Source organism: Lonchura striata, chromosome 1, assembly GCF_046129695.1.
Source record: "Lonchura striata isolate bLonStr1 chromosome 1, bLonStr1.mat, whole genome shotgun sequence".
Taxonomy (NCBI): Eukaryota; Metazoa; Chordata; class Aves; order Passeriformes; family Estrildidae; genus Lonchura; species Lonchura striata.
In genome coordinates, this window is record NC_134603.1 from 109,364,806 (window position 1) to 109,392,774 (window position 27,969).

The 27,969-nt window shown below is 42.1% G+C and overlaps 2 protein-coding genes across 2 annotated transcripts in view; one reads left to right on the top strand and one right to left on the bottom strand.

The window, feature by feature from the left end:
- EPDR1 (ependymin related 1) overlaps positions 1–16,063 on the bottom strand; it is a 29,054-nt gene extending 12,991 nt beyond the window's left edge. The window contains exon 1 of the mRNA XM_031503909.2: positions 15,807–16,063. Coding sequence (XP_031359769.2) covers positions 15,807–16,063 — 257 coding nt within the window. The remainder of the gene's footprint in view (positions 1–15,806) is intronic.
- A 1,585-nt stretch (positions 16,064–17,648) lies between these two features.
- SFRP4 (secreted frizzled related protein 4) lies at positions 17,649–27,749 on the top strand. Its single transcript, XM_021553266.2, has 6 exons — positions 17,649–18,212; positions 18,368–18,448; positions 18,539–18,604; positions 21,180–21,378; positions 24,021–24,084; positions 26,538–27,749. Exons 1-6 carry the CDS (start codon positions 17,771–17,773, stop codon positions 26,724–26,726), a joined length of 1,041 nt encoding a protein of 346 aa, XP_021408941.2. The 5' UTR covers positions 17,649–17,770; the 3' UTR covers positions 26,727–27,749.
- The last annotated feature ends 220 nt before the right edge of the window (positions 27,750–27,969 follow it).

Consider the following 27,969-nt stretch of genomic DNA (forward strand, 5'->3'; position numbering starts at 1 on the left):
TGGAGAAAAGGAGGCTCAGGGGGGACCTTATTGCTCTCTACAACTCCAGAAATGGGGCTGCAGTCAGGTGGGTGCCAGTGTCTTCTCGCAAGGAACAAGTGATAAGACAAGAGAAAATGGCTTGAAGTTGTGCCAGGGGAGGTTTAGATTGGATATTTAGAAAAATTTCTTCAAGCATTGTTACAGGCTCAGCAGGGTGGTTGAGTCACCATCCCAGGAGGTATTTAAAAGACCTGAAGATGTGGTGCTTAGGGACACAGTTTAGCAGTAGCCTTTGCTGTTGTTAGTTAATTCTTGGACTCAATGATCCTAATGTCATTTGCAACACAAACAATTTAATTATTCTAATTGTCATTAGAATTATCATTCTAGTTCTAATTTATCTAGAGTTTTCGCTTAACCTTTCTCTTAACCAGGGTCTGAGAGAGGATATTAAATTGGATGTTAGCTCTGCCCCCTATGAAAGTATTTTACACATCAGAAAGGCATAATAGAATAAAGTTCCTTCATTACAAATAAATAAATTAAAATACTCTAAATACTCTCCCTTTCCCACACATGTATTTTAGAATAATAATAAAATACAAAAAAAATTTTTTTTCAACTAGGACTGGGTATTGCAGCTTCTTACACATCTTCTGTTTATAAACAAAGGAGGATCTTCATATGCTATGAACAGGCATTACATGCATTTCAGAAGCCCTATGATCTTCATTGAGATTGTAAATCCCATCATGAATATACTTGGCCAGTTAGTTGTTTTTCAGTATGCATTCCTGCAGAAAAAGTAATCATGAAGCAGTCTAAGGAACAGATTGCCCTTTGGAACAGACTGGGAGGAGGTCCCTATTCTGATAGAGCAAATTTTTATTTCATGATGGAATATTCTCTGGAAAAATTTGTGAGGATATGCACTTGTACCAGATTGCTGTCCCAAGATGTAATGATTTCCACCTTCTATCTGCAATGATTTCCTTAAGAAGGATGATTCAGGTCTTTCTGATATCTATCCAATATAAAAAATAAAAAGACTGTGTGTGTTTTCAAAGGGAGTTTGGAAGCCAGGCCAGATAATCAGACACAAAAGTTTGAAAGCTAAGTCCTTTTCAACTTTCCAACCTCCATCCAAAGATCTGAGAATAGCTTATTGTTAAATAAACTTTGTGAAAGATGGAGATTCACTTCACTGGAAATACATGCAACCTGAAATCATAGCACTGAACTACATTCTTCCTCCCCACCTCCAATGGAAAAATAACTTCATTTCAACCAGAAGTCTTTGTGCAGGTGTTTTTCTTCTTCCTTCAGCAGCTATCGATCAAAAGTCATAGTTAGGTGTTAGTGGGGCAGCGTGTTAAAATTCCAGGTGTAACTGACTGAAAGTGTACAAAACAGAAGAATTATGGAAAAGAAGGGAATGTCTGTGTAAAAGAAAACATATAATTAGGGAAGGCAACTGCCACATGGTTGGAAAGGAAATGGCATTTTGCATACATATCCACTGAGAAGTGGTGCAGTGATGATTTAGAAAGGGAAGTTTACAGTTCTGGGTCCATTAGGGAGGTCACTTATTCTGCTCGGTTTAGTCCTGATGAGACCAGAATGCCAATGCTGCTGTTGGTTTTGGATACCTCACTTAAGGAACAGGTAAACAGATATTATATAGTCCAGACACTATCAAGGACAGTGGGATGGATGTCTAAGAAACAGGACCTATGAAGAAATCGAGCATGTTTAGTCTACAACAGCAAGACTGAGGTATGATGATAAGAAAGTGAGTATATCAAAAGCTAAAAATGAATACCATGTCCATGTCACCTGAAGCAATGAGGGCTTACTTAGGAGATACTCTGAAAACATCTGGGTCTTCTTACACACCAGCTTCTACAAGAACTGGTAAGAAAATCAGGGATCAGGGACAACCCATGTAAAGCTTTTCTTCTCTAGGATGGAGGAACAGGTTATATGGCAACTTGGGGACCTTCCCAGCCTTACACATAAACGATTAACTGATGGCTGCTGGTCTTTTTTTTTTTTTTTTTTTTTTTTTTTTGGTAACAGACTAGCTCAATCAATGAGTCCTGGTATTATAAGACCTGGATTCTTGACACGGCTACCTTCATAAAGACACTGAACAACCTTGTGGAGATGACTTCCTGAGACCTCCCAAATGCAATAGTGGCATTCTCTGAGAAGTCTCAGCAGAGGGCTCAATCTTATTTCACACAGGAATTTGAGAGATGGTGCCATCTCCTGCACACTGATGACCTTCAGCTCTGTCTGCGTGCATAATTACCTATAATTACACCATCACACTGTTTTCAGTGTCTGAATGAATTAAAGGCAGATACTGTCTAAAATCAATACTGGTGAGATAGGAGTAAAATGAAACATGTTCAGCATTCACAGGGAATAATGAAAAGGTTGAACTATCTGTGAAACTTGTTCTTCACAGAACTGTTTTTCTTTGGTCATCTATTGAGTTATTGTGCTTTTTACAGTTTATTGTGTTACGGCAACAACTTTTCCACCTTTGGGGGGTGGGGAGTGGCTTTCAGCAGTCACCACATGCCTAGTGCTTGTAGGAAACCTCTGTAAGCAATAACCATGATGCAGCACAAGAAACTGGCATGTCCATAAAAATCAGCTGGGCTGAAACTACTTAAGTAATTAGAACATGAAAATTAATTTCAAAACCTTTATCTTCAAGTTATTAGGACCACATCAGTGTGTTTGATAGAGAACTACTTCCCAGGTTATCTGTTAGTCCATCACAGAAACAACAGTTGCTGAAGACACTGCAATCAGCTAAAGGAAACATGGTTAAGCATACATTTCTATTTTTAAGAATGTTTATAGCTATTTCAATTTTATTAAACTCCTGACATGTTTATTTTTCATTTAAGAACAGTTCTAAGAAGCAGTAGCAAGGAGGGCAAGACCTGTAAATAATATTGGTATAAATATACTACATTGGCACAGCTGAAAGTTTTCCATTACTTGGGAAAAGGTCACTAGACCTATTGAACATGTTTAGACTACCCATGCTGCTTGAAACATGACAAAAATAGCTTTACCATTTAGAATCTGACACAAATACAAACTGAAGTCTTTAGCAGGCTGGTATGTTTACCTAATTTTGGGGTGTTTTCCTGACATGGAGCCCAATGTCCTACATGCACACACACAGGGAACTACAGCTTTCTTTGAGCTTTGCCTAGTCATATGAATTCAGAATTTTTGTGTATGCTAGAAGTCTTTTCCTCTACCATTCCTATAATCATAACAGAAATGAATGTAACTCTTGTTTTAAAAAGAGAAAATAACTTTATAATTATTTCAAAATTACAGTTTCATATTTGCATATTACAGTTTTTTGCTGTTCTAATTGCATTATTTTATATACTTAAGGGGCAGAATTTTCAAAACTGATCAGTGATTTTTAACAGCTTCCTATTTTGGGCATTCAACATGAAGATACTTAAAAAGAGCAAATTTTCAGAAATACTGCATTTAGTATTTTCAAAAATTCAGTGCAAGAGTAATCACTGCAAAATGGAGGTGCCAAATTTTACTAGACAGCTTTTTTTTAATTCAAAGACTGCACAAGAAACTCCCGAATTCTCTCTCCAGAGAAGCATATGAGCAGAAATCACTTTCTGCCCATCAGATTTTCTCTCTCATACCTCATGTTTCCAATTGTCAAGAGACAATTGTCCTTTCCACATCAAAAGAGCAGATCTTCATGTAACTGCTGCTGTTTGCAATTTCCATCCATCAGCTATGTAATTAGAGAAAAATATGGCTCGATAACCCCTTCTCCAAATTATACATTAACCTGACCTAAAGTCTTGTGAAATCAGCCAGAAAAGTATACTGATTTTTACAGATGCTGAATCAGGGGTTCCATTTAGAAGAAAAAGTAAGTTGAAAAAAGTTTAAAACCTAGCATGGCTATCAACTTATCTCAAATGGGCAAAAAAAAAGAAATACTGAAAGGCAAACATAACATTTTATGCAATTTCAACTGCACAAAAATATATTTCCACAAGTTTTTCCCAACTTTTTAATATTCTGTGCTTTGTGATATTTCTTTTTATTATCCCTTATAGTGTTCTGGGCCTTGTTTTTAGGCAAAGTAATTAATATCTTTATATCTTTAACAGCAAACACCTGAATTACATGAAACATCTTTTGGTCATAAAAACTCTCCTTGGGAAGGTTTTTTTATGTAGTCTCTTGCTACAGCTAACTGGACAAAAATCCTCCAACTCTGAGAGTATGGAGACTCAGAAAAATTAATTTGCTTATGAGAAATCTTTGGAGTGTTTTCATTTATTAATTTGTTTTCTGGTCTGCTGTATTGCTTGGGATACTTGATCTCCCACATTCTCTGCATTGCATTAACCATGTAGTTGGACTAATCCAGGGAATAGGAAAGTGGTTTCTGAGGGAGCGAGGTGCTACTGAAGCAACCAGGGGGAAAGAGGATGGAAAAAACCTTCTGCACCAAGCAAGTCTCATGTTGTTACTGCCTGCTCCAGTGCTCTGCACTGCAGGTCTATCTCAAGGGCATTGTACCTGGAGGGTGCTATGATCTGGTCTCCCAAAACTTAATTTCTACATGTGCTACTCCAGTACAAACAGTTTGGGCTAATGATGTGAGCTGACTTCATTCCTTATATTTGATTATTGTTCATACACTGTACTAAGATCCTGGTAAACATCATACACATACTGTAATGATGAGATGTTGTTTCACTTTTCGTAATATTTTAAGGGACATTAAAAAAACACCAAATACTATCTACAAAAATAATCTATAGAGTTTTACAGCCTGAAACTGCCTTTCCATATTTGGGAGTATGAATCAGGCTTGTAGGCCTGATTTTTTTTCCATTCTTTCAGAGGAAGGAAATCCAAAGAACCAAAGTGTGTTTCAGATGTGTCAGACTTCCAAAACACAAGACAGGAGGTCTCACGTGACCCACCATGGATTCCTCTACCTGGCTCCAGATAAGCAGTTGTGGCAGCTACATTTTTGAGGCAGTGCCTCAAATATCATCTGACTGTACATCACTTTGACTTGGCTTGACTATGCTAGCACAACTTATGTGACAGACTGGGTACACTGGACATCTCTAGTGACCAACTGTTTTCTTCTTCAGAGGACTAGATTACTTACTTTAGGAATTTAGGAACTTACAATAACCTGGCTATGAGGTACATATCTTATGAAGTCACCTACTCTTACACTCAGTGAAACTAACAAAATATGTGCGTGTGTCATAATAATAAACAAAGAATATACACAAATGTATTGAGAATTAATACCTTCATGCTCACATTTGGTTTAGAGATAGGCAGAGCAGAAGTTAAAAAAAAATAGGAATTTTTTATCTTCTGCTGTGTTGAAGCAGTTAAGTGGTCTCTTACATTTTCCCTCTTCAATAGCAAGGGGATAAACTTAATGTAATAGGGTGACTCTGCTCTCATACCCTTATCTCCTTTTACCTTCCCTAATTCTTTTCTTTCATCTATTAAAAAAATACCTCACCTTCACACTTCATCAATGTATTATCCAAGTTTGTGCCTTCCTCTATTTTCTGGAAGAGACAGGGTATCAAACCAGTCTAGCTTTGCAAATCCTGTGCAGTTTTGGGCACAGATACTTAAAATGAAGTAAGTGCCCAAATAATCACAGAATCACAGAATGCTTTGGAGTGGAGGGGACCTTAAATATCATCTAGTTCCAGCCCCCTGCCATGGGCAAGGACATCTTCCACTAGACCAGATTGCTCAAAGTCCCTAGGTACTCTCACAGATAAGAAAAAGAAATTAATTTCTTGTAGAGAAGATGTAAGTTAACGAATCTGGATCTAATTAAATAGTGATACATTAATTTTGAAACAAATTCTACTAAGAATTCCTCAATCTGTACAGAATTCTGCTCTACAAATAAGCATCCTCTGAGAATTACCATAACTGCACAGCATGAGTAAACTTTCCAGTGCTGGCTGCCTAAAAGTATGGCAGAATCTTAAGTTTCCTGGCAAGAAAAGTATCTGAATATGATAAAACCACAGTTGCAAATATTATTAGGAGATACTGAAAGAATGAAAAATGAAACCTTTCTTTGTTGTGTTCACTGGGTGGACTCCGGTCTCCATATGAGTGTTTAAAAACCTTTTAGCACTGCCATGCACAAAACTGCTGTTGGAAAATTCTGGGGAAAATCTGGCCATTCCCCCTCAGAAACATTAATTTCTGAAACGACAGGTATCCATACAAACAGTAGGTCTCCATGCAGACAGACTACTTTAGAAGAAATTTCCAGCTGTTTAGCAGCTATGCAGGTCTCATACCAGCTTTCCTGTGCAGTGTTTCACCAAAATAAATGGCAAAGCACAACACATTTTCAGAAGCCCGCGCATCTGCTGAGCCATCTGATTTTCAGATGAAGTAGCAACTATGAATTCCCACAAAAAACTGACAGAAGGACAGCAAATTAAGGCATGCTAAGTGTGAAAGTACCAGGACTGACAGAGTAAGGGATGGGTAACATCAGAGACCAAAATCTCAGTGGAAAGTCTTATTAGTGGTTTATCTTCCTTGCTATCTTTTTTTACTGCAGCACGTCCCAACCTCCGAATAAGAACAGAGTAGAATGAAGATAGAGGTTTTTGTTCTTTATCTTGCTGATAAAGATTACATTATGAGGAGGTGTTTTGGGGCTCTTTTTATCTTACCCCATTAAAGCCTGAAGAAAATGTACATTACAAAATGGTTTATTCCAAACAGACAACTTGAAAAATTAGTTACAGACATCACAAAACTTTTCTTGCTAAAGCAGTTGACTGTGTGTTTTGAACATACACTCTAAAGTATGAAATAATATTTGGCAACAGCTATAAAGAAACAGATTCTGAAGAGTACATTACTGCACTAGAAGTCAATCATTAAGGGTCAGTGAAGCTGTTTTTGGAATGATGTACTTGTGAACTATTCAACTGACCAGAAGGTAAATATGCAGGGTATTATTGCAATGTTTTTTAAATTAAGAAGTAAGTAACCTTAATAAGAGATGTTGCAATACATGTGGTAATATTGGTCTTCTGCATTGTTTGCTATCTATCACATTATCACATTCCACTATGAACAGTCTTCAGGAAAAATAATACATATAGAAAATAAGATAACTAGTATGTAGACAATATCGCTTTCCATTTGAGAAGGGCAAATGAGTTTAATGAACTTAAGGACAAGCCACTTAGATGTTTCATATTAAAAAATAATTTGAACAGCAGTGAAGAGATTGCTTTTGTTTATGATTTAGGGAGAAGCTAGAGCAAAAAAATTAAGCTAGAGTCAAGAAAGTTTCAATCTTCTAATATCCAAAAGAAGGCAGCAATTGACATTTTTATTACTTTTAGAACTCCATAAATATGATGTCCTCTTATCACTCTTAGATCTCTCTTTGGGGACAGTTGGGTTGAATCAGACAGCTATGCAGTCCTACATGTATTTCTATGAAGCTTTGAAACATGTTCTTTTTTTAGTTACAAAACAAAACAGAAATTTTAAAAAATGCAGACCGACCTCCAGAATCTACATAATTTGGTATCTCTCAATGATGTTTGAAAATCTACATCATCTTCACTGCTGGAATCTTACAGGTTATTTTTTTCAGACAAGAAATTAATAATCCCGAGATCACTCACTGTCATATGTAAAAGAAATAAGCTATACACATGCAGTGTGACATCTGCACACATATTACCATGAATTTCCAATCACTCCTTCAATACGGCACTGTAGGCCACTGACCCTCAGCCACAGGGTTGACTGAGGTGATTTCCAACCTATGCATCCAGTTTCTTCTGTTCCTCCCACATGCAAAGAAGGGCAGCAACTCATTGGGATCCAATTTCAGACAATCATTAAACCAACAAGGAGTTATTCAGTGGGGAAAGGCAGAAGGCTGGATGGAAGTTGCCTCTGGGCTGGATTTAGCCCACAAAACAGAGTCTGGATGATGCCAGAATGGAAGGGTAAATTTCATAAGGAATGAAAGGGATAAAATAAGCTTTCATGGAATGAATAGCTAAGTAGCTCCCCAGACATATGAAGTCTTACTGGCCAAAGGCTGAAAAATTGTAGTAACTACAGTGTGAGCACTGTACAAGAAGAAAATGCCTGCCAAATTCATGTTCTGATGCCAGAAATGTTTAAAATCATGAAAACACATAAACACAAATCTATAAAAGCATAAATATGGTCATTGCTAAGTTATGGGAACAACCCTATTGACTGCAGGAATGTAGCTAGTAAAATTCTCACAGCAAAACCAAGAATTGCTGAAATTACCATACCTTTCTGACTTTTTGTGATACACGGGAAGCACTTTTAATAATCAAGTTGGACACAAAGCCAAATGTCTGCACATAATCCTAAAAATAATGATTAAACTGATTCTCAAACAAATGTTAGCCAGGGATTTTTGTTAATGAAAGATGAAAAAAAAGCGTGAGTTCACATGAAAGCAGATGATTCCTTCTTTCTTACTGTAGAAGAAAACCATAAATTGGGTAGTAAAACCACCTGTAGTAAAAAAACCATAAATTGGGTTTTGCACAAGGACATTTAGGCTGCTATTGGAAACCTCCAATTTACTCCTGAGTGCAAATATATAAGAGGTACCAGCTCCAAATACACTACTTAATACACCACTAAAAACAAAGACTGTCTCTCATGTTGAACTGTCTGCACTTTCACACATGGGAACAAGTTCTTGGCAGAAAATCCTGTTCTAGGCCTATGACTCTCAGGTATGGGAAAGTGACCATGATACAGGCAAAGAAGCATCCCTGTGGAATCTCAGATCTTGAGTCAACATACCTACATCTCCCCTGGGGCCATGAAAGCGAGGCAGTGAACAAAAACAACTGAAAGAAGCAGGGCTGCTTGGCAGAGGTGAGGAAAAGTTTCACTGGCCACTGGTACCTTCATGTTATGCAATGCCATGCCGGGCATAATGCTCCTTATTCTAGAAGAGCCAAAATATTGCACAAAGTGTCCCTGTTTTACCCAGACATCATCCCCTCCCCAGCACATCAGACACTGTACCATGCCTTGAAAACACTCTGGAGGAGAAAATAATTTCCCCTTTGAGTAAAGAAGAGCAACAGGTAAAAATACTTCATGAGAGAGAACTCCTCAAGTTGCTGAGCAAGCAATTCCTAGCAAATCTACAGGTAAGGCCAAAATGAAAGTCATCTGAAGACAGGGATGAAGCTGATCAAGATGAGGAGTTGGATTGTTGCTGCTCCAGCTACACAGATTCACAGCTGGGTGGCCTCAAGTCTGAATAGCTCAGTATTATTTATTATGCCATGTCAAGGTTAGCCACCATTTAGTTCATAGCAAAATAGAGAGGCTAGAAGGATACCTGAACCATAACTTTCAATTTTCAATCAACCAATGACTTGGCATACTAAAAAAGGCATAATAAGGCACTATTTCACTGAAATGTCATCCAGTTGAAAACCTGTCCCATGCAGCTAATGGATAAGACTGTTGATATGCAATACAAATCAAGTCTCTATCTGGGAAACAAAACTTTTTTTTTTACCTCACAGAAACCCTATATTAGAAAATTCTGGTTTAGCCTTCAGAGGAGATACTTTTTCAGATGAATGGCCTTTGGTCCTGTGAGAATAGGTGTGATGTTGTCAGTTGTGACATCCGAATTGCGTCAGGCCTCAAGCTGGAGTCCAAATTAAGATCATGAATATAAAGATGTCTTTCATTGTGTTTGTTTAGTTGTGCAGTCACGTCACCATCAGCTGTCTGTGACCACAGAACACTGAATCTCTTTTGATTCATGTCCACTTTAAATCTCTATCAAAAAGAAAAAAAAAAAGGAAAAAAGTGAATAAAATTTACAGTGATTTTATATTTTGTAAACATTAGTCCAAATTATAGATACACAGGCATATTGTATTTTCAGTGCAGTCCTGGTCTTGCCACAAGTTTTTGCCATAATGTCCAACAGTACAAAATGAGCCATAAGTTTCAATGCAAAAATACATTATTTCAAAAGGTTCAAATAGACAAGCAAGAGATAATAAGAGGGAAGAAAGTAATTCCCTAGATTTAAAGGATTCAGATGGATAAAATGCTTAAGCAAATTTACTATATCAAGTACAGCATGGTGTTAAATGGTGACTACCATTTAACATCTTTTAGAAAAACAAAACATTTTAATCAGAACCTCTGTTTTTTAACAATATCTAGTAAACAATAGCTAGAACTCATGTGGTAGTAATGACCCCAGTAGTGTCTGACAGTGGTTTTTAAGTACACCAACCAGCGCTCTATCAAATTATCAATTTGAGGTCACTGGACACTTTATGTACATTTTTTCCATTTTTTCCTCTAGCTTTAAAAGGTTTTGTGGATCCTGCTACTTTGAATTTAAGAGCCAGTTTATTCTGTTCAGATTGGACGTGTGCTATGTTTTGGTATTGTATGAAATGGCTCCAGAGCACTCAGCATAAACAATGGTTTCAAGAACACTACACTAACACTACACTAAACATTTCAAAGCCATTTCAAAGCAATAGATTTGCTTTTTTCATACTCAGGTGTTTTTTTCTGGGTTTTTTTTTTTTTAATAACTAACAAAACTAACAAAGATGCTGTTGTCCAAGGAAGCACAGACACAAGACAGAAAAAACTTTGCTAAGCTAACAGTTCCCAACTTCCTCTAACAGAGTCCACTTGTTTATTACTGATGCAGTTTAACCGCTGAAGAATTTCAACTGCCTCTCCTGAGCAGTGTTTTCATCTCTTCCCAACCAGCCCACCTGTAACAACAGAAGCAATTAACTCCAGTGCCTTCCTGAGCTGTATAGCCTGGCCAACTTCCAACAAGACTAAGAACTTGGAAAAGGGAATGATTGCTGCTGCCTGGGAGCAGAAGCAAACAGAATGAACAGCTGGAGTGAGACGAGATGCTCCTCCATGCAGTCATGGGCCACAGCTCCCTCCTAGTACAGTGCTCTTCTCCAAAGAACCAGCTGCCTTGGCAGGGAGCATCACTGAGGGACTCACTAAACTGACTTGTAAATGGGCTTATGATGGAAATGCAGTTGAGGCTTTTACAGCCAACCCTCCATACCCCACCACACAACTCTCATTAGAACAACTGAGGCTTGCTTCAGGGTATTGCCTGGCATTTGACAGTCAGTGTGCATCCAGCATAGCAGCTACAAAGCCACATTTCTAAACTCACAGTCATTAGCAGCAGCACACACTTGAAAGAACTTGACACCTATAGGAGGAAAGTAAATGCAGGAGGGCTAAGTACCTTCCTTCAGATCTTGTTATCAGAAGCAAGTTATATACACAGCAGCTTATGAAGAATTTTAGGTCCCAAGAACTCAGGTTACATTTAGAGAAACTGCTGAAAATTCATTTCTGTTTCATGGCAAATTAAGGGTCTCACAAGTCTGCACACTCTACATAATCTTAAAAAAATGGAACTTGAGTTCCTGGGCAACTTGGCCAATTCTGAAAATTTTACCCATGACAGTCTTTCATTCCCCAAAACATTAAACTGCAGAAACCACTCCCAAAACCAAGTCTGGGAAACAAATTTGCAGTTGCTCAGCGTAGCTCAATACTTAGCCTATTGAGTCACCACAATGACCACAGAACGGATGGATTATACGATTTTAATAGGTCAGACACCGCTGTTTTTTCCTTTATAATCACACATCCTAAAACAACTAAAAAGTAGTTGAGATAAGTCAGACACGTGTGCCCACACTCTGTTTATTTTGAAAAGTCATCACCTCTTCTCCAGATGAATGTTGTTATATTTACACCTGACCTTATGCTGCCTCTCTTCAGTCAGGGACAGGGATTGACACACACAGGCAAAGAGCTTGCCAGAATAAGAGACTTATTTCTCTAAACATAGCTTTGTCACTCCATCAGTTTGTGTGGCCAGGTGAGAAGTTTATCCTCCCCTTAATTGTGCCTATCTTTTGCAAATTTGATTGAACTAAAGGAATTTAACAACATGCAGTTCTCTTTTTAAATTAACATTGATAGGGCACCTCCTGATTGTTTTTCTGCGGTGCAGCTAGTTTTTAAGACATTAACCCTGACAGCTACAAATACACAGGCATCTCAATGTGCTGAGTACTGTACAATAGGGCAAAGAGGTTACTGTAAAAATACATGCACAGAAGAAAAAAACAAAAAAGCATTTTCTTCCTCCTACTGACTTTCTTGACCACATGGAATTTCTTTTCTTCCCACCATCACATTTCTCATAGGACAATATGTTATTGGGCCTTCCTTGTAAATCATTCTGCAGAAAATAGTACGGAAGATAAGCATGAAACTGTGTGAACACAGCATGTAGCAAGTAACACTCCAGCTCTCAAACACCACCTGTACTATTTCTGCTCTGCTTCTCACTTTGTGCTTTTCTTTCTTCATAGCTGAACACTAACACCTGTTGCGTGGCTTCAGCAGTGCCAAAGAGCATACCCCTTGCTCTATTTCTCCAATAAAATGAAAGGTGACGGATGACATGAAGTTCTGGCCACAGTGCAGTCAGTAGGGTTTTTTTGTTTGGACTTTTTTGTGCCAGAATTTCCCACCAGTTTGCAGAGATGTCATACTCAAATCTACACCATTTGAAGTTACCTTAAAAAGAAACTCTTGCCCCAGCTGCAAACCATGCTGGTGACTGCTATTTTGTGAAGTGTTCTGAGATAGTGGCCAACAGAGGGTTGAACAATAGTGAGGAAGGTTTAACATCCAGAGAGCACAAAAGGAAGTAATTTCATATAGTAGGCCATAAAGGATTAAAAAAAACATGTTCTGTGTTTAACAGCATGAACTCAGCTTTGCCTCAAGAGGTCTAGGGAGCTGTTTCAAGTGTTCCCCTTTCAAATTATATCTGGAATGAACTAGTCCAAATGGGAAACAGAACAATATACTCAATGTTTGTTTTCTTTTCTCTTCTTCTGCTATTGGTATCAGCTGAGCACCACACAAAACTTTAAGATTGTCCCTGCCCACCTTGTCTATCCCCAAAAATTTGATCCTGAAGGAGAAAGCAGCAGTGCAAGGCATGCTGGAGAAAACAGAGGAAGTAGAGTGTAGATAAGGCAGGGTCTGTAAAAGGAGTGAAAAAGAGAGCTCAGAAATGAATCCAACTGGAATAGGTTCTCCTCAAAAAATCTCAGCCTAGGATCACTGTTGGTAGTTTTTACACTCTGAGCAACAGTGCAGGAGTCAAATGTGGACCTAGAGAAACACCCACCCAACAAGCTGGCTGAAACCACAACTATGACTTCTCTAATGAACTGGCTCTGCTGGCTGTCTGGCAAGCCAGGCATGTGCCCAGGTGGCAGGTGACACAGTGCAGCTGGACAGTGGGGAATGGGCAGTCTTTACCAATGGGGTCACTGCATCTCAGGTGATCTTCAAACAACTGATGGACAAAGAAGTAGCAAATGGGCATTTACCTTATGGCTACTTTTCTGGAGTTGAGATAGGTATGAAAATGCCACATGGCAGAATGCATGAATTTGAAACATAGATCTACAATAAAACCTAAAAGTTTAATGTTTTCCTGTGGTTATGAGCCTGCAAGCCATTCCACACAGGCAAATCTTTGTGTCCTTGATTAACCTCAACCAACAACTCAAACAGGGCTGTGTCTCATTAAGGTCCACATTTGCAAGCTTCAGAAAATGCTCTGTAGAAAAATGTGGTTGTTGGCCAACCCTGATTGCTGCACATAAGTTACATCTGATAGGAGGAAAATGTGAGAATTTAGACTGAAATTTCCTTACAGACCAGGGCAGCACTATTTTTCTTGTTGATTTTGTACTCACTGCCTCAGCATAATTACCTCTTTCTTGTCAGTGTCAAAACGGGGTGGAGGAGAGGTTATTTTTCAAAAGACAGAATAAATCCCTGTGAAATGAAGTTGTGATCACAATTCTAGACCTGATCCAACATATACTGAAACTGATGGGAGACTTTCTGTTGACTTAAATGGAAGCTGGGTCATGCCCTGAGCAGACATTACTGCACATATAACAAAACCCTTCTCCAACTATGGATGGCAGAAAACATGGACCTGGAAACATTAAAGACCCCTGAGGTCAGAAATTTGTCTACAAAAAACATCTAACACAGCAGAAATCAACAAGCACACCTGACTGCACTCTGCCTCTTTCTAGCACTACCAACCCAGACAAAAGTGTATCCACAGCAGGTATTTATCAAAAATGTAGAAGGGTAAGATCTTGGAAAAAGACAAAATGTGGCCCAGAGTCCAAAATGTAGAGTAATTATTCAATCTTAAAATAAAGTTTTCAAGCAAAATACATATTAGCTTGAAGAAATGAGTGTAATACAACTTAGAAGCTAGAAAAGACTTGCATCGGGCACAAAGCAGAGTTTTATGGTTGTCAAAAATTAAAGGCAGCCTAGGACTTGCAGAAGGAGGGAAGCATGAACACCACATAGCCAGTGTCAGACTCTGTCAGCAAATCACCAGCAAACACCTGTATGTTTTTACCATTCTTCATATGGCTCCTATGCAAAAACAGTAATGAAAAAAGCTTACAATGAGGGACAGGTAAGCCTGAAAATGAGACACACAAACCAGTTCTATGAGTGTCAGGAGATTTGGAGGGAAAGGATCACAGAAGAGCATATGCTTCGGAAAGATTAAAACAATTACTGTGCAATGTTGATATGAAATTGATTGTCAGGAAACAAAAATACAGCAGGAAAAAGAGATATTGATCTTCTAACAGGAGAGAACATTAGTTTGGATGATACAGCATTTGTAGGCTGGTCATTACCTTGTCTCACACATCCTCAGGATGGATGCACTACTATTTGAACAATCTGTAGGTGGAAGAGGCGGAGGTTATGGGCCGACCTGCTACGCTCACACTGTTTTGACATATTGTCTGAAAGTGATTGACACTCAGTAGCCAGAAATGTCTTGCTCAGAAAGGCCTCTCTAGGCCAATCAGTTCTCCCACCCAACCTGAGTTTGGCAGGCTGAGGAAGGAAAGAGGCTCTTCTTTAGTCAGCTTTTTCCTACATTTGTTTTTCAGCAAATCAAGAAACACATAATGACACAGGGATTTTTTTGGGATTAGTTATGGGCTTAACAGATACATCCTGTATTAATGAAGAATAGGAAGATCCTGCAGGGCTGTGCAATGGGAAAGAATACACTGTACCATAGGTAATGGATGCATCCTGACACCCTGGCACTGACTTAGGACCAAGCGCTGACAAGGACCAGGAACACACAGAGAACTTGTAACTCAAACTTATTAGCTGATTACTTCATAATACCTTAGAATACCCATAACACTACAAACTTTTGGATTTGTTTCAAATTCCATTTAAATAGAAAAAGAGATTGGGGGGGGGGGGGGGATGACAACTGACACTGTTGATCATAAATGTCTCGATATATACACACATATATCTACACGGAGGAGGGATGCAAACCATGCCGGCGACAGGTTTCCTAGCGCCAGCTGTTCGCAGCACGCCGGTGCCTCGCCTGCCGCCGTTTCCGCGCCGTGCCGACCCAGGCAGGGGAGGAGCCGCCGGCAACGCGGGGCCCGAGGGAGACCCCCCCGGCTTGGCATCACCCACACCCCTCGGGAGGCGCCTCCGGGCTCCGTGCCGACCCTCCCCGCCCCGCCCGGCCCAGCCCCGCCGCAGGTCCCGCCGCCACCTACTTCTTGCAGGGGATGAGCGCCTTCCTCTCCTCCAGGATGCGGAGGCGCTGGTTGGGACCGTCGTAGGTGACGGCGGCCCGCGTGTTGCGGCCCGAGCCGTGCTCGTAGAACACGGTGCGCCCTTCCCACTGCCGCGGCGCCTGGCACGGCTCGGCCCCCGCCGCCGCCGCCGCGCCGCGCAGCAGGAGGACGCCCAGCAGCAGGAGCGGCCGCCCCGGCCCCGGGCGCTGCCGCCGCCCGGCCGCCGGCCGCGCCATGCTGCGCTGCGCTCCCTGGGCGCACGGCCGGCCCGCACGGCGCGCAGGCGGGCGGGCTGCGCCGGGGGGCGGGCGCGGCCCGCCTCCAAACCCGCATCACCGCGGCGGCCAGAGGCGCTGCCGCCACAGCGCCCGGAACGCCGCCGGGGCACGGGGCGGCGCGGCCGCAGGCCACCGGGACCGTCGCCCTCTCACGCCTCCCTCCCCGCAGACGGGAGGGTCTGCGCGCCCCGGCCGTGCGCAGAGGGGCAGCTGCGAGCTCCAAGCCCTGGGTATTCTGCGTGAGCTCGGGGAGGGAGGGGATACGCGAACTGGAGTGACCTGCTGGGACAAACGGCTTTAATGTTGCCCTCGAGGGAGGCATTTCAGTGCCTCCCTACGGACAGACAGTGTCACCAACCATTCATTCACCACATGTATTCCCATATCTCCCACTGCCCTCTTAGGTGTATCACCTGTTCTTTCCTGCCTGCTCTGGATGTGCTTTTCTCACCCGCTGAGGGAAGGGGAGGCCCATGCCCCAGATGCTCCGTTTCTGCAGCTCTGCTGCATCTGCAGGGAACACCACGGTACCTGGCCGGGGCAGGTACCTCTGAGCCACGCTGCGGCTCTCTCAGGTCACTGGGGTAACTTGGCATTGAGTTAATCTTCTTATCTCAGCGGGTCTCTCAAAGACTGGGGAACGGCATTTCCCACAGTGAAGAACGGGCTTGGAGGTCTTCCCGTGCAAGGCGGGACGGAGGTGGGCAGTGAAGGGAGCCCTCTGTCCCCGCCTGGGCACGCCACTCCTCCGCACCAGGGGTGCGTGGCCGTGGAGTGCCAAAGAAAGGAAAAATAAAAAACAGCTTGAGAAAAGTCTGAAACCCCTTCTTCCGCTCGTGTGCAGATGCGATTGATGCGGGACAGCGGCGGGGGAGCGGGGCGACGGGCGCACCGCCCGCACAGCAGCCCCGCACCGGCCCCGCGCTGCCCCGGCCCCGCCGCCCGCTCCCGTCTCAGCCCGGCCGCCGCCGCTTCCCCTACCCCGAGCAAACCGGGCCACGAGCCACCACCCCGTCTGGCCGCCCGACCACTTCACGCCTTTCCCCGTCCATGCCGAGCTCATGGAGGAAATTTTGCAACCCCCTGGAGGCGACGGGAACAGCCGCCGGAACTCCCTCAAACCCGCAAAAAGTTTCTTCTCCCTTGAGAAAACGCGGCGTATAAAGTTCAGCCCCACGGGAAGAAGCCGCGGTTCCTACCGTCGCCTTCCCTCTCCCCGCGCCGGAGCGCAGAGCCCCGCCGCAGAACCCTGTGGTTTGAGTTTCCTTCCCCTCCTCGCCCCCCTTCCACCTGAAGGAATTTATGACACAGATGAAAACTGAAACGGAGCTGGAGCGGCGGCCGAGAGACGCAGTGATGTCGCCGGGGGATTAAACGGGGTGGAGGTGATGTCACCGTGCCTGCACAGCAAAACGCACACATACACGCACACCCCCCACCCCCCGGAGGAGCGGGGCTGCCAAGGGAGCGCGATCGGCCCCACGTCACTCGTGCCACTGGTATAAATGCGGTCCTGCGATGTCCATGGCTGTCGGCGCGGCGGCTCCCGCGACTTGACTGCAGCAGGGCTCCGGGAGGCAGCGCCGCTCCGCGCCCTTCGGCCGCCGGGACCCGCGGGGCGGCGGCGGGCGGCGGCGGACGAGGAGGACAAGGAGGAAGAGGAGGATGCTGCGCGCCTTGGTGGCGGTGTCCCTGTGGCTGCGGGTGAGCCCGCGGGCGCAGGGCGCGCCGTGCGAGGCGGTGCGCATCCCCATGTGCCGCTCCATGCCCTGGAATATCACCCGCATGCCCAACCACCTCCACCACAGCACCCAGGAAAACGCCGTCCTCGCTATCGAACAGTACGAGGAGCTGGTGGCCACCGGCTGCAGCCCGGTCTTGCCCTTCTTCCTCTGCGCCATGTACGCCCCCATCTGCACCCTGGAGTTCCTCTACGACCCCATCAAGCCGTGCCGCTCCGTCTGCCAGCGCGCCCGCGACGGCTGCGAGCCCATCATGCGCCGCTACAACCACAGCTGGCCCGAGAACCTGGCTTGCGACGACCTCCCCGTCTACGACCGCGGCGTCTGCATCTCCCCAGAGGCCATCGTCACCGACGTGCCGGAGGGTGAGAACTCTGGGGGCAGCGAGAGGTGGGAGGGAGGAGTCCCTCCACCGCCGCGGGACGCCCCAGGGTGGGACGGGGGGGCTGCGGGACCCCCACGCTCCAGTCCTGGAGCCTCTACCGACAGTTTTCACTCCCTGAAGCACTTCTGTTTGCAGATGTGAAGTGGACGGACTTCACACAGGGCTTTATGGTGCCGGACAGACCTCTGGAGCCTGACTGCAGGAGCCGTGGCCAGGGTGAGCCTAGGACGATCCCCCGCCTCCACCTCCCGGGAGACAGGGTCCTTCTGACACCCCTCAACCTTTCTCCCTTCTCTTCCTTTGAAGAGCGGTGCAGGTGCAAAAAGACAAAGCCTACGCTGTCAACCTACTTGGCCAAGAACTACAGCTACAGTAAGTGCATGGGGGAAATGCTTTACTTTGCCTGCCCCACATCCTCCTCGTGTCCCTGCAAGTTAGGCAGCTCTGTGTGGGTGCTGAGCCCACACCAGGCTCCATCCAGCAAGTGTGGCACGAGAAGACTGCCTTCAACACAGCCTTTCCAAGTGGGTGTTTGCTGGGGAATACCTAGCTGTCCTCTTCCAAAATCCAGCTGTAGCACACACCATGTAGCACACACCATAATTGCACAAATGATGGTGTGTTTCTGACAAAAGCAGTAAAATGCCAGTAGTGTGCACCCTGCAGAAAGGGTAGTTGCTGCTGCAAAGGTCACTCTAGTAAAGGCAGTTAAGCCTGATGTGAGTGTGATGACTTGGCCAGCTCCTGTTTTCATCCAGCAGGTAGAATAAACAGGGGTTTGCTACCCAAATAAAACTTGTAAATGTGAACCAGCTGCAGCAAAGTAAAAAGTTTTTAGAAATTTGCATATACTTATTAGCCAGACAATTCTGTCTGGTGCAGAATTGTCAGAGAATAACTGAATTCAGTGACAATTTGCACCATCCAGCCACAGAGATAGCTGATAGTTTTATTATATGTTGGGTGACATATTTGCAGTAAAAATAAGTGTTCACCCCTCTTTCCCCTTGGCTTCCCCCTGCCTCAGTTTTCTGATGGTGTGAGTCAGGAAGAACTCTAATTAATATTAGATAAATGCCAGATTAAACTTAGTGTCAATACAAAGCCTCTATTGACTGAATTTTATATGCAGTGTTTCTTCATTTTGCACTTGGTGGGTATTTTCTCAGATGGTAGGTTTTTTCCCAGTCATTTATCTAGTTCTTCTGCAGTAGGTTTATAACATAGTTCAGTTCCTATTTGTTTGCTATCAAATGAAAGTCAGTTTGTAGCTATTTGCTTCTTTGTTAGCATGTTTGGTGGGAACAATCAAGCTGAACCTCTAGATTAGGTAATTGTACAACTTTTTGTTGATTATAGCATTTTGGTGCATTTACACGACTTACTCTTTTTATATAATTGTTTGATCTGTGTTGGTACAACATAGAGGTATGTTTAGGTGGAACAATAAGCTACCACAGTTGCCTGAAACATTTGAAAAGTAGTGATATCAAATGACTGTTCCAAAATGAAAGACAGGTGTTAGCCATATAAATTCTGATTCCAGTGGTTTTGGTGGGAGTGTTCCTTGAGTAAAACTGGTGTGTTGAGGTCCAAAATTTAATTCCATTGAATTTATGAAATCAAGATTTTGTTTTTGAGATGTAAATTTTTATTCAGCACCCTGTGATATAAATAGACCTATTTATATGGAAAAGGAATTGAGGGACGAGATTTAATGAGTTTAGAATCAATCAATTTTTTTTTTAAAACCTTTAAAATAAGACATACAGCCAAATTGTACTTTCAGTTGTACCAATTAGACTTGAAAACAGATTGTGAGTCTCCAAAACTGAAATTCCTCACATATTTTGTGTCTGATACATGTCCTGATAAAGGTAGCAAGGTGTAGTGTGGTAAACCCCAGACTATTAACAGTGCTGGTCTCCTGTTTTCTATGTGTGAAGTTTGCTACAAATGTTTTGAGGTTCGTGTGGAGGCTTTTGACCCAGTGGCTGGCAGGAGCAGGCTGATCACCCTGTGGTCTATACACTTCTCATGCCTCTTTCACTGAAGAATTTTTGGACAGTAGAGCCCTTTCTATTTTGACGTATCCTAGAGACAAAATCCTTTATGTAAAAATCATACTTAATTTATTAGATCTGGTATTTCTCACAAGAGAGAATGGATAAAATGCTGGAGTGGTAGGCGATGTCAGAGTTTGTCAGTACAAAGTTACCCCAGGGATCATTTCAGAGCAATCTATAGTGTTTCACCTTCTTGCATCTGTGTAGGCAGTTTTCCTCAATAAAAGGTAAAAATACAAATGATTGTGTATTCAGAGTCAGAAGAACCTTTCTCAGTGTCTTGTTTATATGAGGATCTCACTATTGGTAGATAATCCAAAGGCAAAAGATGAAAAAAAGTATAGCTCAAGTAAATAATGGAAATCCTAAGCCTCTTAGTTTTTTTGACTATTGTTTCTAGCCTACCATTGTTTCCTATATTTAAGAAAAGACTATATTTCCTGATTACAATCTACAGGAAGTGATTTTATTATTGAAAAGACTGAATTCATAACAGCTGTCTGTGAGGTAAATTATTCATTACTTAATCGGAAATAGCCAGATGTGGCTGGAGAATGGGTTAGATTTATGCGAAGGGTTCTTCAAGTCTGAGTTGAAGGAGCTGTTTGTGTGTGTGATTCCAGGCGAGATTGGTTGGCCTGATCTGGCAAAGATTTAAGCACATGTTTAATTTTACAGTTGTCAACAGTCCTACTGAAAGCCAAATTGAGATCAGGCCTCTGTTATTCTAAGCCACTGTTCATGCCCACACAGGCAGAAGTAGTTCTAGTTTCACAACCAAAACAACAGCTTCCAATTCAATATATTTTATTTAATTTTGAGATGCATTTAAATTTCCAAGACTGTTTTTTGTTCTCACTCCTCTATTTTTCTATTTGCAGTCATTCACGCTAAAGTAAAAAGCGTAGAAAGAGGGAACTGCAATGAGATAACGACTGTGGTTGAAGTCAAAGACATACTCAAGTCTTCAACACCAATTCCTCTGTCCCAAGTGCCTCTTCTTACAAATTCCTCCTGCCAATGCCCGCCTCTTCAACCAAAGCAGGATGTTCTCATCATGTGCTATGAGTGGCGCTCAAGGTGAGCCATGATGTCTTGCAGAAAAGTGTTAGAGCCGTCTGTGATAGATGGGAAGGAGGACCAGTAAATCTTCCTCAACACAGGCTTGTTTTGCTGGTAGTTTTTCTTAGGCAAACAAATACATGCATGTACATGTTTCCATTACTTTCACAGCTGACATTGTCCACTTCATCAGCCTCAGCTCTGTGCCATGATGTGTTTACAAAATTTGACTCACGCAAAGAGCATAAAATCTGGTGGCATTAGGTGCTGACAGCATAGTGATAAAGCATCATGCAGCAGTTCAGTCGCCTCCAGCTTGGGAATGTTTTTCCAGGACCACTTTCCATAGGGATGAGTCGCTTTTTGTGCAGCAAGTCTAGTGGTGGCTGTAAATGATGATCTGTGTTGGCAGGACCACATGGAAGGCATCGTTCTGCCTGACCGGGGGAGTGGGCAGGAGATGATACACATCCTCTGTCAGCAGAGCTGCTGGAGTCAGAGCCAGGCCTTCTCTTCTGGCCTGTCCATACTTTGGACCAGTGCCATCAACGAGATGTTTCTGATCCCGCAACCGTAGCAGGACCAGCCAAAGCTGCAGCCATTGGAGCTCCAGCTCCCGGATGGCAGATGAAAAGTAAATACTCTTAGAGCAGCTTGCCAGTCCTGCTATATGATTAAAATTAAAAACAAAACAAAACTAACTTTACCAGACCTTTCATCTGGCAGTTAGCCTAGCCCCAGGCATGGAAGGAAATCCAGCATGCTGGCGTGGAGGAGAAGGAGTGATGAATCACAGCTCCCTTTTCTCCCTGGTTCCTTGAGGCAGAAGGGGACATCCCATCCACATTAGCACCCCAAGCGCACCAGTAGATGCCAGCAGAGCAGGTTGTGGTGCTTTAGGTTCTGTGTAGGTCTGTGTGTTGTGGTTTGGAGGCAAGGCTCTCTGTAAAATGTGCAGGCTGGTTTTGCTGTGATATTGCTGTTAATTGTCCACACACACTTGTAAGGACCACAGAACATCCACATGTGGGATGTGATGGGCCTTGGGAGCATTTTATAGGTGTTTCTAAAATTTGCCATCTGATGTCTTACTGCTTTAGCTTGTTTTTTGGTAAGCTAGCAGACTCAGTATTTTATTACTACCCAGCTCTTTGCCCCTCTAGGTCTGGAAGTATTTTACAAATATTAGTGTAGAGCCCTCTATTTGTGTTAGTCATTTTAGGGATACAAGCTCTGACTCATGTAAAAGGGCAATGACCAGAACGGTGATGGAGGAGCTCTGGGCTGCAGAGGATCCTCTGGAGACTGATAGGAAAGGGAGATTTCATAGGTCAAAGATCACAATCGGCATCTCCATTATTATGGAAAAAACACGTGATTCACTAAATGTCTTGTGATGGTTTTTAAAGGTCATTGAGGTTTTTAATTTCATATAGTGTACTAAAGTGGATTTGAAAAAGAAACATAAACTATTATATGTGCTTCCTGTTGAACTCAGTGGCAGGAAAACAGAAGGTTTTGAGTTACAGCAGTTTTTGAAATGACAAAATGGGTGGAGGCTGTACCTCCTCGGCAGTCAATAGCAAAATTCCTATTCCCTGTTGTCAGGGTTAGAACCTCACTGGATAATTTGACCTGAACCAAAGCTGTGCCAGATGTACCCCATGTTGTGGTTTCATCCATGGCAGTATGGCCTTGGCATCAATCCTGTACGTTAGCTGTCTAATTTTTCTTCTGAAAAAATGTACAACATACTGGTCCTGATTCTCCAAGGTTTGCACTCACATTAGGCCTTTTATGTTTGGTCAAACTGGATGGACAGTGGCTAATGACTATGAGAGACAGCATTTTGTACTGTGTTTGAGCTGCTACGAGCAGTGATGCTACTCATAGAAACTGGAGGTCAGGCCCTGCTACACTGTTTAACCTTCACCAGCCAGAACAGTGCATTTATGACAATGTCTTGATGTTTCCACCCAACACTGGTGTCTAAATACAACCCCCCAGAATTTTAGTGGCATTTATATTACGGCATGTTATGACCTACTATCTCAACCAACCAAACAACAACAACAAAAAAACCAAGAAGTTGTCTCTAGGTTGGGATGTGGAAGATGTGGCATCAGACTGCTTTAGAATAAGCTGCTTCAGGAGCTGTTTAAGGCATATATATTTAACAGTCAGATTTTTGTTTTGTTCACTTCATAACACCTAGACTTAATGTTTTCATGCAGGAACTAGCCAGAATTCACTGGTAGGCAAGTATGGCAAGTATCACTAACCATACCTCTTCCAAATTAATCTTAAAGGACTCATTAATGAGTTAGATGTACTGCCATCCTCATGTATTTATAGGTAGAAGTGGATACAATTGTAAGTGATCATGTACTTATATTACTGTTTTCAGCTAAGCTATATTAGCTGGTGCATGTGAGACAGCTTATTTTTTTAAGTCAGATGCAAAATGCATCAGTTTAATCTACTCTTCACACAAACACACAGAGAAACATATGCTATACCATCATCCCATCCATAAAACCTGTCAGGACCAGTACCTGTGGGTGCATTACAACCCCAGTCTGTGTCAAATCATTTGGAATGGCATCTCATGAATTAAAATCAGAAATATGTATAATTTGTGTGTATTTCTTAATTTTCAGGTTGATGCTTCTTGATGGATGTCTAGTTGAAAAATGGAAGGACCAACTAAACAGAAGATTTAAGGTAAAATGCAACCAAAGAAAAGAAGGCTGAGGTTCTTGATAAAAATTTAAACACCTTTGTTTTATTTCAGTATTGATTAACTTCAATGACTTTCAGATATCTATATCATTATTTTCACTTGAACATTTTCAGCCCTCATAGTTACCCAAGTTTAAGTGAAAATTTGAATACTTTAATCTTGAGTTTTAGGATCTCTAAAATTTTTTTTAATTTTACCTTGTGGGATGATCTTTGTGTGACCTCTGGTTTCTTACAATAATGTCTCTACGAATTTCTTTCATATCCCTGCTACTGCAAGGAGTGATGATATGAAAGGGAAGATGATATGCAGATGAGTACATAGCCCACATTAGCTATGAAAAGAAGTTAAAATCCTCTGCACTGGTTTAATGTTTTTTGCTGCATTAAAGATTACAGGCTGGAGATGCACACTTCTCACCAGGTACTCCCTACTAAGACCCACCCAAAAGACTGGACATTGTTTCTCTGGATTCAGGAAACACTGGAAGGAATGTCTTTAGTATAGAGACATGGGTGGCAGGCACATCAGATGCTCCTGCTTTTTGGGGCTTCAGGATAGCACTTGATATCACTCTCTATTTGTAAATACCTCTTTTTAATGGAAAGAAAGGATGTATTGAGAGGAGGTCTGATTCTTCCTCCCAGTTTTAGACATGGAAGAAAGTTATTTTTGGAATTCAGAAAGGCTTTCAGAGCATTAAGGACATACATATATGTTTATGTATGTTTCAATTATAAGTTGATTGGCAATTGATAGAGAGGAGGAAAAGCAATGTAGGAATCCATAAGCAGAAGCTTTTAGATTACAGACCAACTTATTGCAGGAAATTGCATTCAATGCTTCTCTCATACCCTCTTCACTTACTCATCTGTAATCTATGTGTGGAAAACATGCTTTATATCTATAAAAAATAAATGCATGTCAATTGCAGGGGATGCCATGTGGGATTTAGAGGAATACTGACATATGATTTGGATTCCTGAAATCCTTTAGCTGTCAACTTAATAGCCTGTTACTGGCGCACAGTGTGTTTTAGTCACCTCCTCACACTGTTTTGTCATTTCTAATTGTGTCTTGAATCATGTTTAGGCGTTAGTTTTCAGATTGTCAAATAGATGCATGACTGCCAAAAAAAAAAGCCCTTCAAAGCATATGTAATTTCCTCTCATATTTCAGAAACTAAATCCTTGTTTAAACATGTTTGAGTGGGACACAACTAAATATCTTCTGATAGTTTTGGTTTTATAAAGATGCATAAAATAACTCTGACCACACAAAGCCAGTATGGAGCTAGGTATCACAGTGGCTTCATTTTAATGCCCATCATTCATCTCTGAAGACTTGCATCCAAATTTTGTCTTGAGTTCCCACCTACAATGGATGTTTTGAGCTGTCTGTCAACCACAGAAGACAGTTGTTAACATAACCACAACATTGCTGGTCTTTTCTCTAGCCAGGACAAGAGTCTGAGCTGCAACAAAGACAGTGCAGAGATACTGAATAGGCAAGCTGGAGAACATTTCTCTTGCTCTGATCACTGGGTAAATCCACTGCCTTTAGGAATTTCAGAAGGGAAAGATAATAGAGGGGAGAGGTGAGATCTTTTCTGGGTTGTATTGCCTGCCTTGTTTTCCTTAAAATAGGTATTTCTGTTCCTGGAGGTGAAAGTCTGCAGTCTCTGTTGCTGTTTTATGGATCCCTCCATGTTTTGGAGAGCTGACCAGTTAAACTTACTGTAAAAACATATTTTGTAACTACTGAACTATTGGAAAATCTGACAGCTGTTATCTTTGGTAGGCTTGTTGTTTTTCAAAATTTATTGGAGATGCTGCTGAATAAAGCTGCAGGTGCATTATTCAAACCATGCCATTGCAACTCTCGACACTGTGATTTCACTGTGATCATTGCTATTGTCTGTCCATAACATAAGCTTGTTCATGCCCAGTCCTTTCCACCCCAGAGAAAAACAGAAGTGGAAAGTAAATACCAGCTCCCCTTGTAGCTGTGTGCTTAAATATATATTGTGAAAGGATAGTTTGATTCCTGTAGACTTTTCTGAGGAAAAGTCAAATAGCAAGTCTAGGAAGACAGCAAAGAAGGGCCTTGCAAAGGAGCTCAAGTGTACTAGTCCTGACTTTTTGGCATGATGCAACCTCCTCTGTATTTCTGAAAAGGCAGTCACATGCAGCATGCACATGAGATGGGCAATTGTCATTTCCATCAGCTGGTATTGTGGAAATCCCCTCTCACCTAGAACACACTCCCTGCAAATAGCCATTACATGCTGACATCAGTGGCCTTGCAATATAGAGCATGAGACTGTTAAAGGTAGCACTAGCATCAGTGGTTCAGGATAGCTTTGATTAGGATGTAATTATTTATGATTATGTCCTTCCCTAACTCATCCTCTTTGTCTTCTGCATTTCTACAGAGGTGGGAACAGAGGCTGCAGGAACAAAAGCGGCGAACTGCTCGCAGTAAAAACCACAATTCAGGACGCAGTGGTCAGAGTGGAGCCCTGAAACCGCAAACCAAGAACACCAACCCACTGATCAGTGGCCCCAAAAAGGCCATTAAAATAAGAAATGGCCAGAAAGAAATCAACCCCAAAAAAGTATGAGTGTGAAATTCCCAAAAGGAAAGACTCTGCCTGCACGAAAAGGGTCACAATCTGGCTTGGTCAGCATGTTTTATTAACCTGGAACTCATCGACTTAAAAAAAATCATGTCAGTTTCTACATAGACCTCTTTGCTGCACTTTACTGTTACAAGGTTTTCTCATCCTTTCATGTCACTGCAAGCCATAGAGCATAGGTTTGCACTAATAGGAGGTAGGCATATTCCAGCTGACTGAGCTTTGTCTTTGGGCTCTGATTTCCCATCTAGATAGAACTAGCCTTGGCTGCCAGAGGTTTTGACTCCTTGTACCAGTTTTCTGGTTTGCTTCCCTGCCAGATGTTGGAGAGTTGCATGGAGTTTCTCTCTCTCCTCAGCTGGTGTAGTAGTTGGTGAGTTAGTCTGTGAGTTAGTCTGTGAATTAGCTGAGAGCTCACTAGACCAGGCAGCTGAGGAGCAGGATGAAGGATGGTAACCTCTGGCAGATATCTCAGGCAGCAATGACTGCAGCTGCTGGAGCTGAACCTATCTGCTGTTTGGAATCACAGCCCTTGTTCAGAGTGTTCAAAAGCATAGTTTACCATTAAGCATCTGGGTACACATTATGTGATCATTTTTATGTGTGTGCCAAAATTATGCTTACAGTGATAGCATTTGATCTTGTGGGTTTGTGTAGTAAAAATGTATTCAAAGCAGACATTTAATTTTTTTATTGTACTTCAGGCTGGCTTCTGTTGTTCTAATTTCAAATATATTTAAACATCTAATTGAAAAATCTGTATTTTTTTGAAAGGACTGATTAAAGTGAACAGATCTGTAGAATTCTTAAAAGTAACACATTTGCTGTAATATAGCTTTGCTACGAAAACTGGAATAGAAGCTTTATTCTAAAGATAACTGTCAGCTACTGTACAGAATTAAGGAGAGAATAGGGCTTCAAGTGGCTCAGTAATCATTTGGATAACTTTTTATTATTTGATACCATATTTCTAACCTTTGTCTGAGATTAAATAAATACATACATAAATCAGCTTTGTCCTTATTAATGAGCTTCTCAAAGCAACTGGCTGTCTGCAGTTTTTCATATCAGAAAGTAACATTTATGCATTTAAGGGTGACAGAAGAACAAATTATTTTATTTATGGGGTATGTTTACTGACTTAACATTTTCTGTATGAGGCATTAGAGCAGCAAAGGTGATACAAATCTAATCAATATAACTCCAAGTTGTCATTTGTGCTATTCCT

Coding starts and splice junctions, on each gene's coding strand:
- SFRP4 (XM_021553266.2), top strand. CDS start 17,771: ATGCTGCGCGCCTTGGTGGCGGTGTCCCTGTGGCTGCGGGTGAGCCCG. Junction 18,213..18,367: donor CGTCACCGACGTGCCGGAGG/GTGAGAACTCTG, acceptor TTCTGTTTGCAG/ATGTGAAGTGGACGGACTTC. Junction 18,605..21,179: donor GGCCAAGAACTACAGCTACA/GTAAGTGCATGG, acceptor TTCTATTTGCAG/TCATTCACGCTAAAGTAAAA.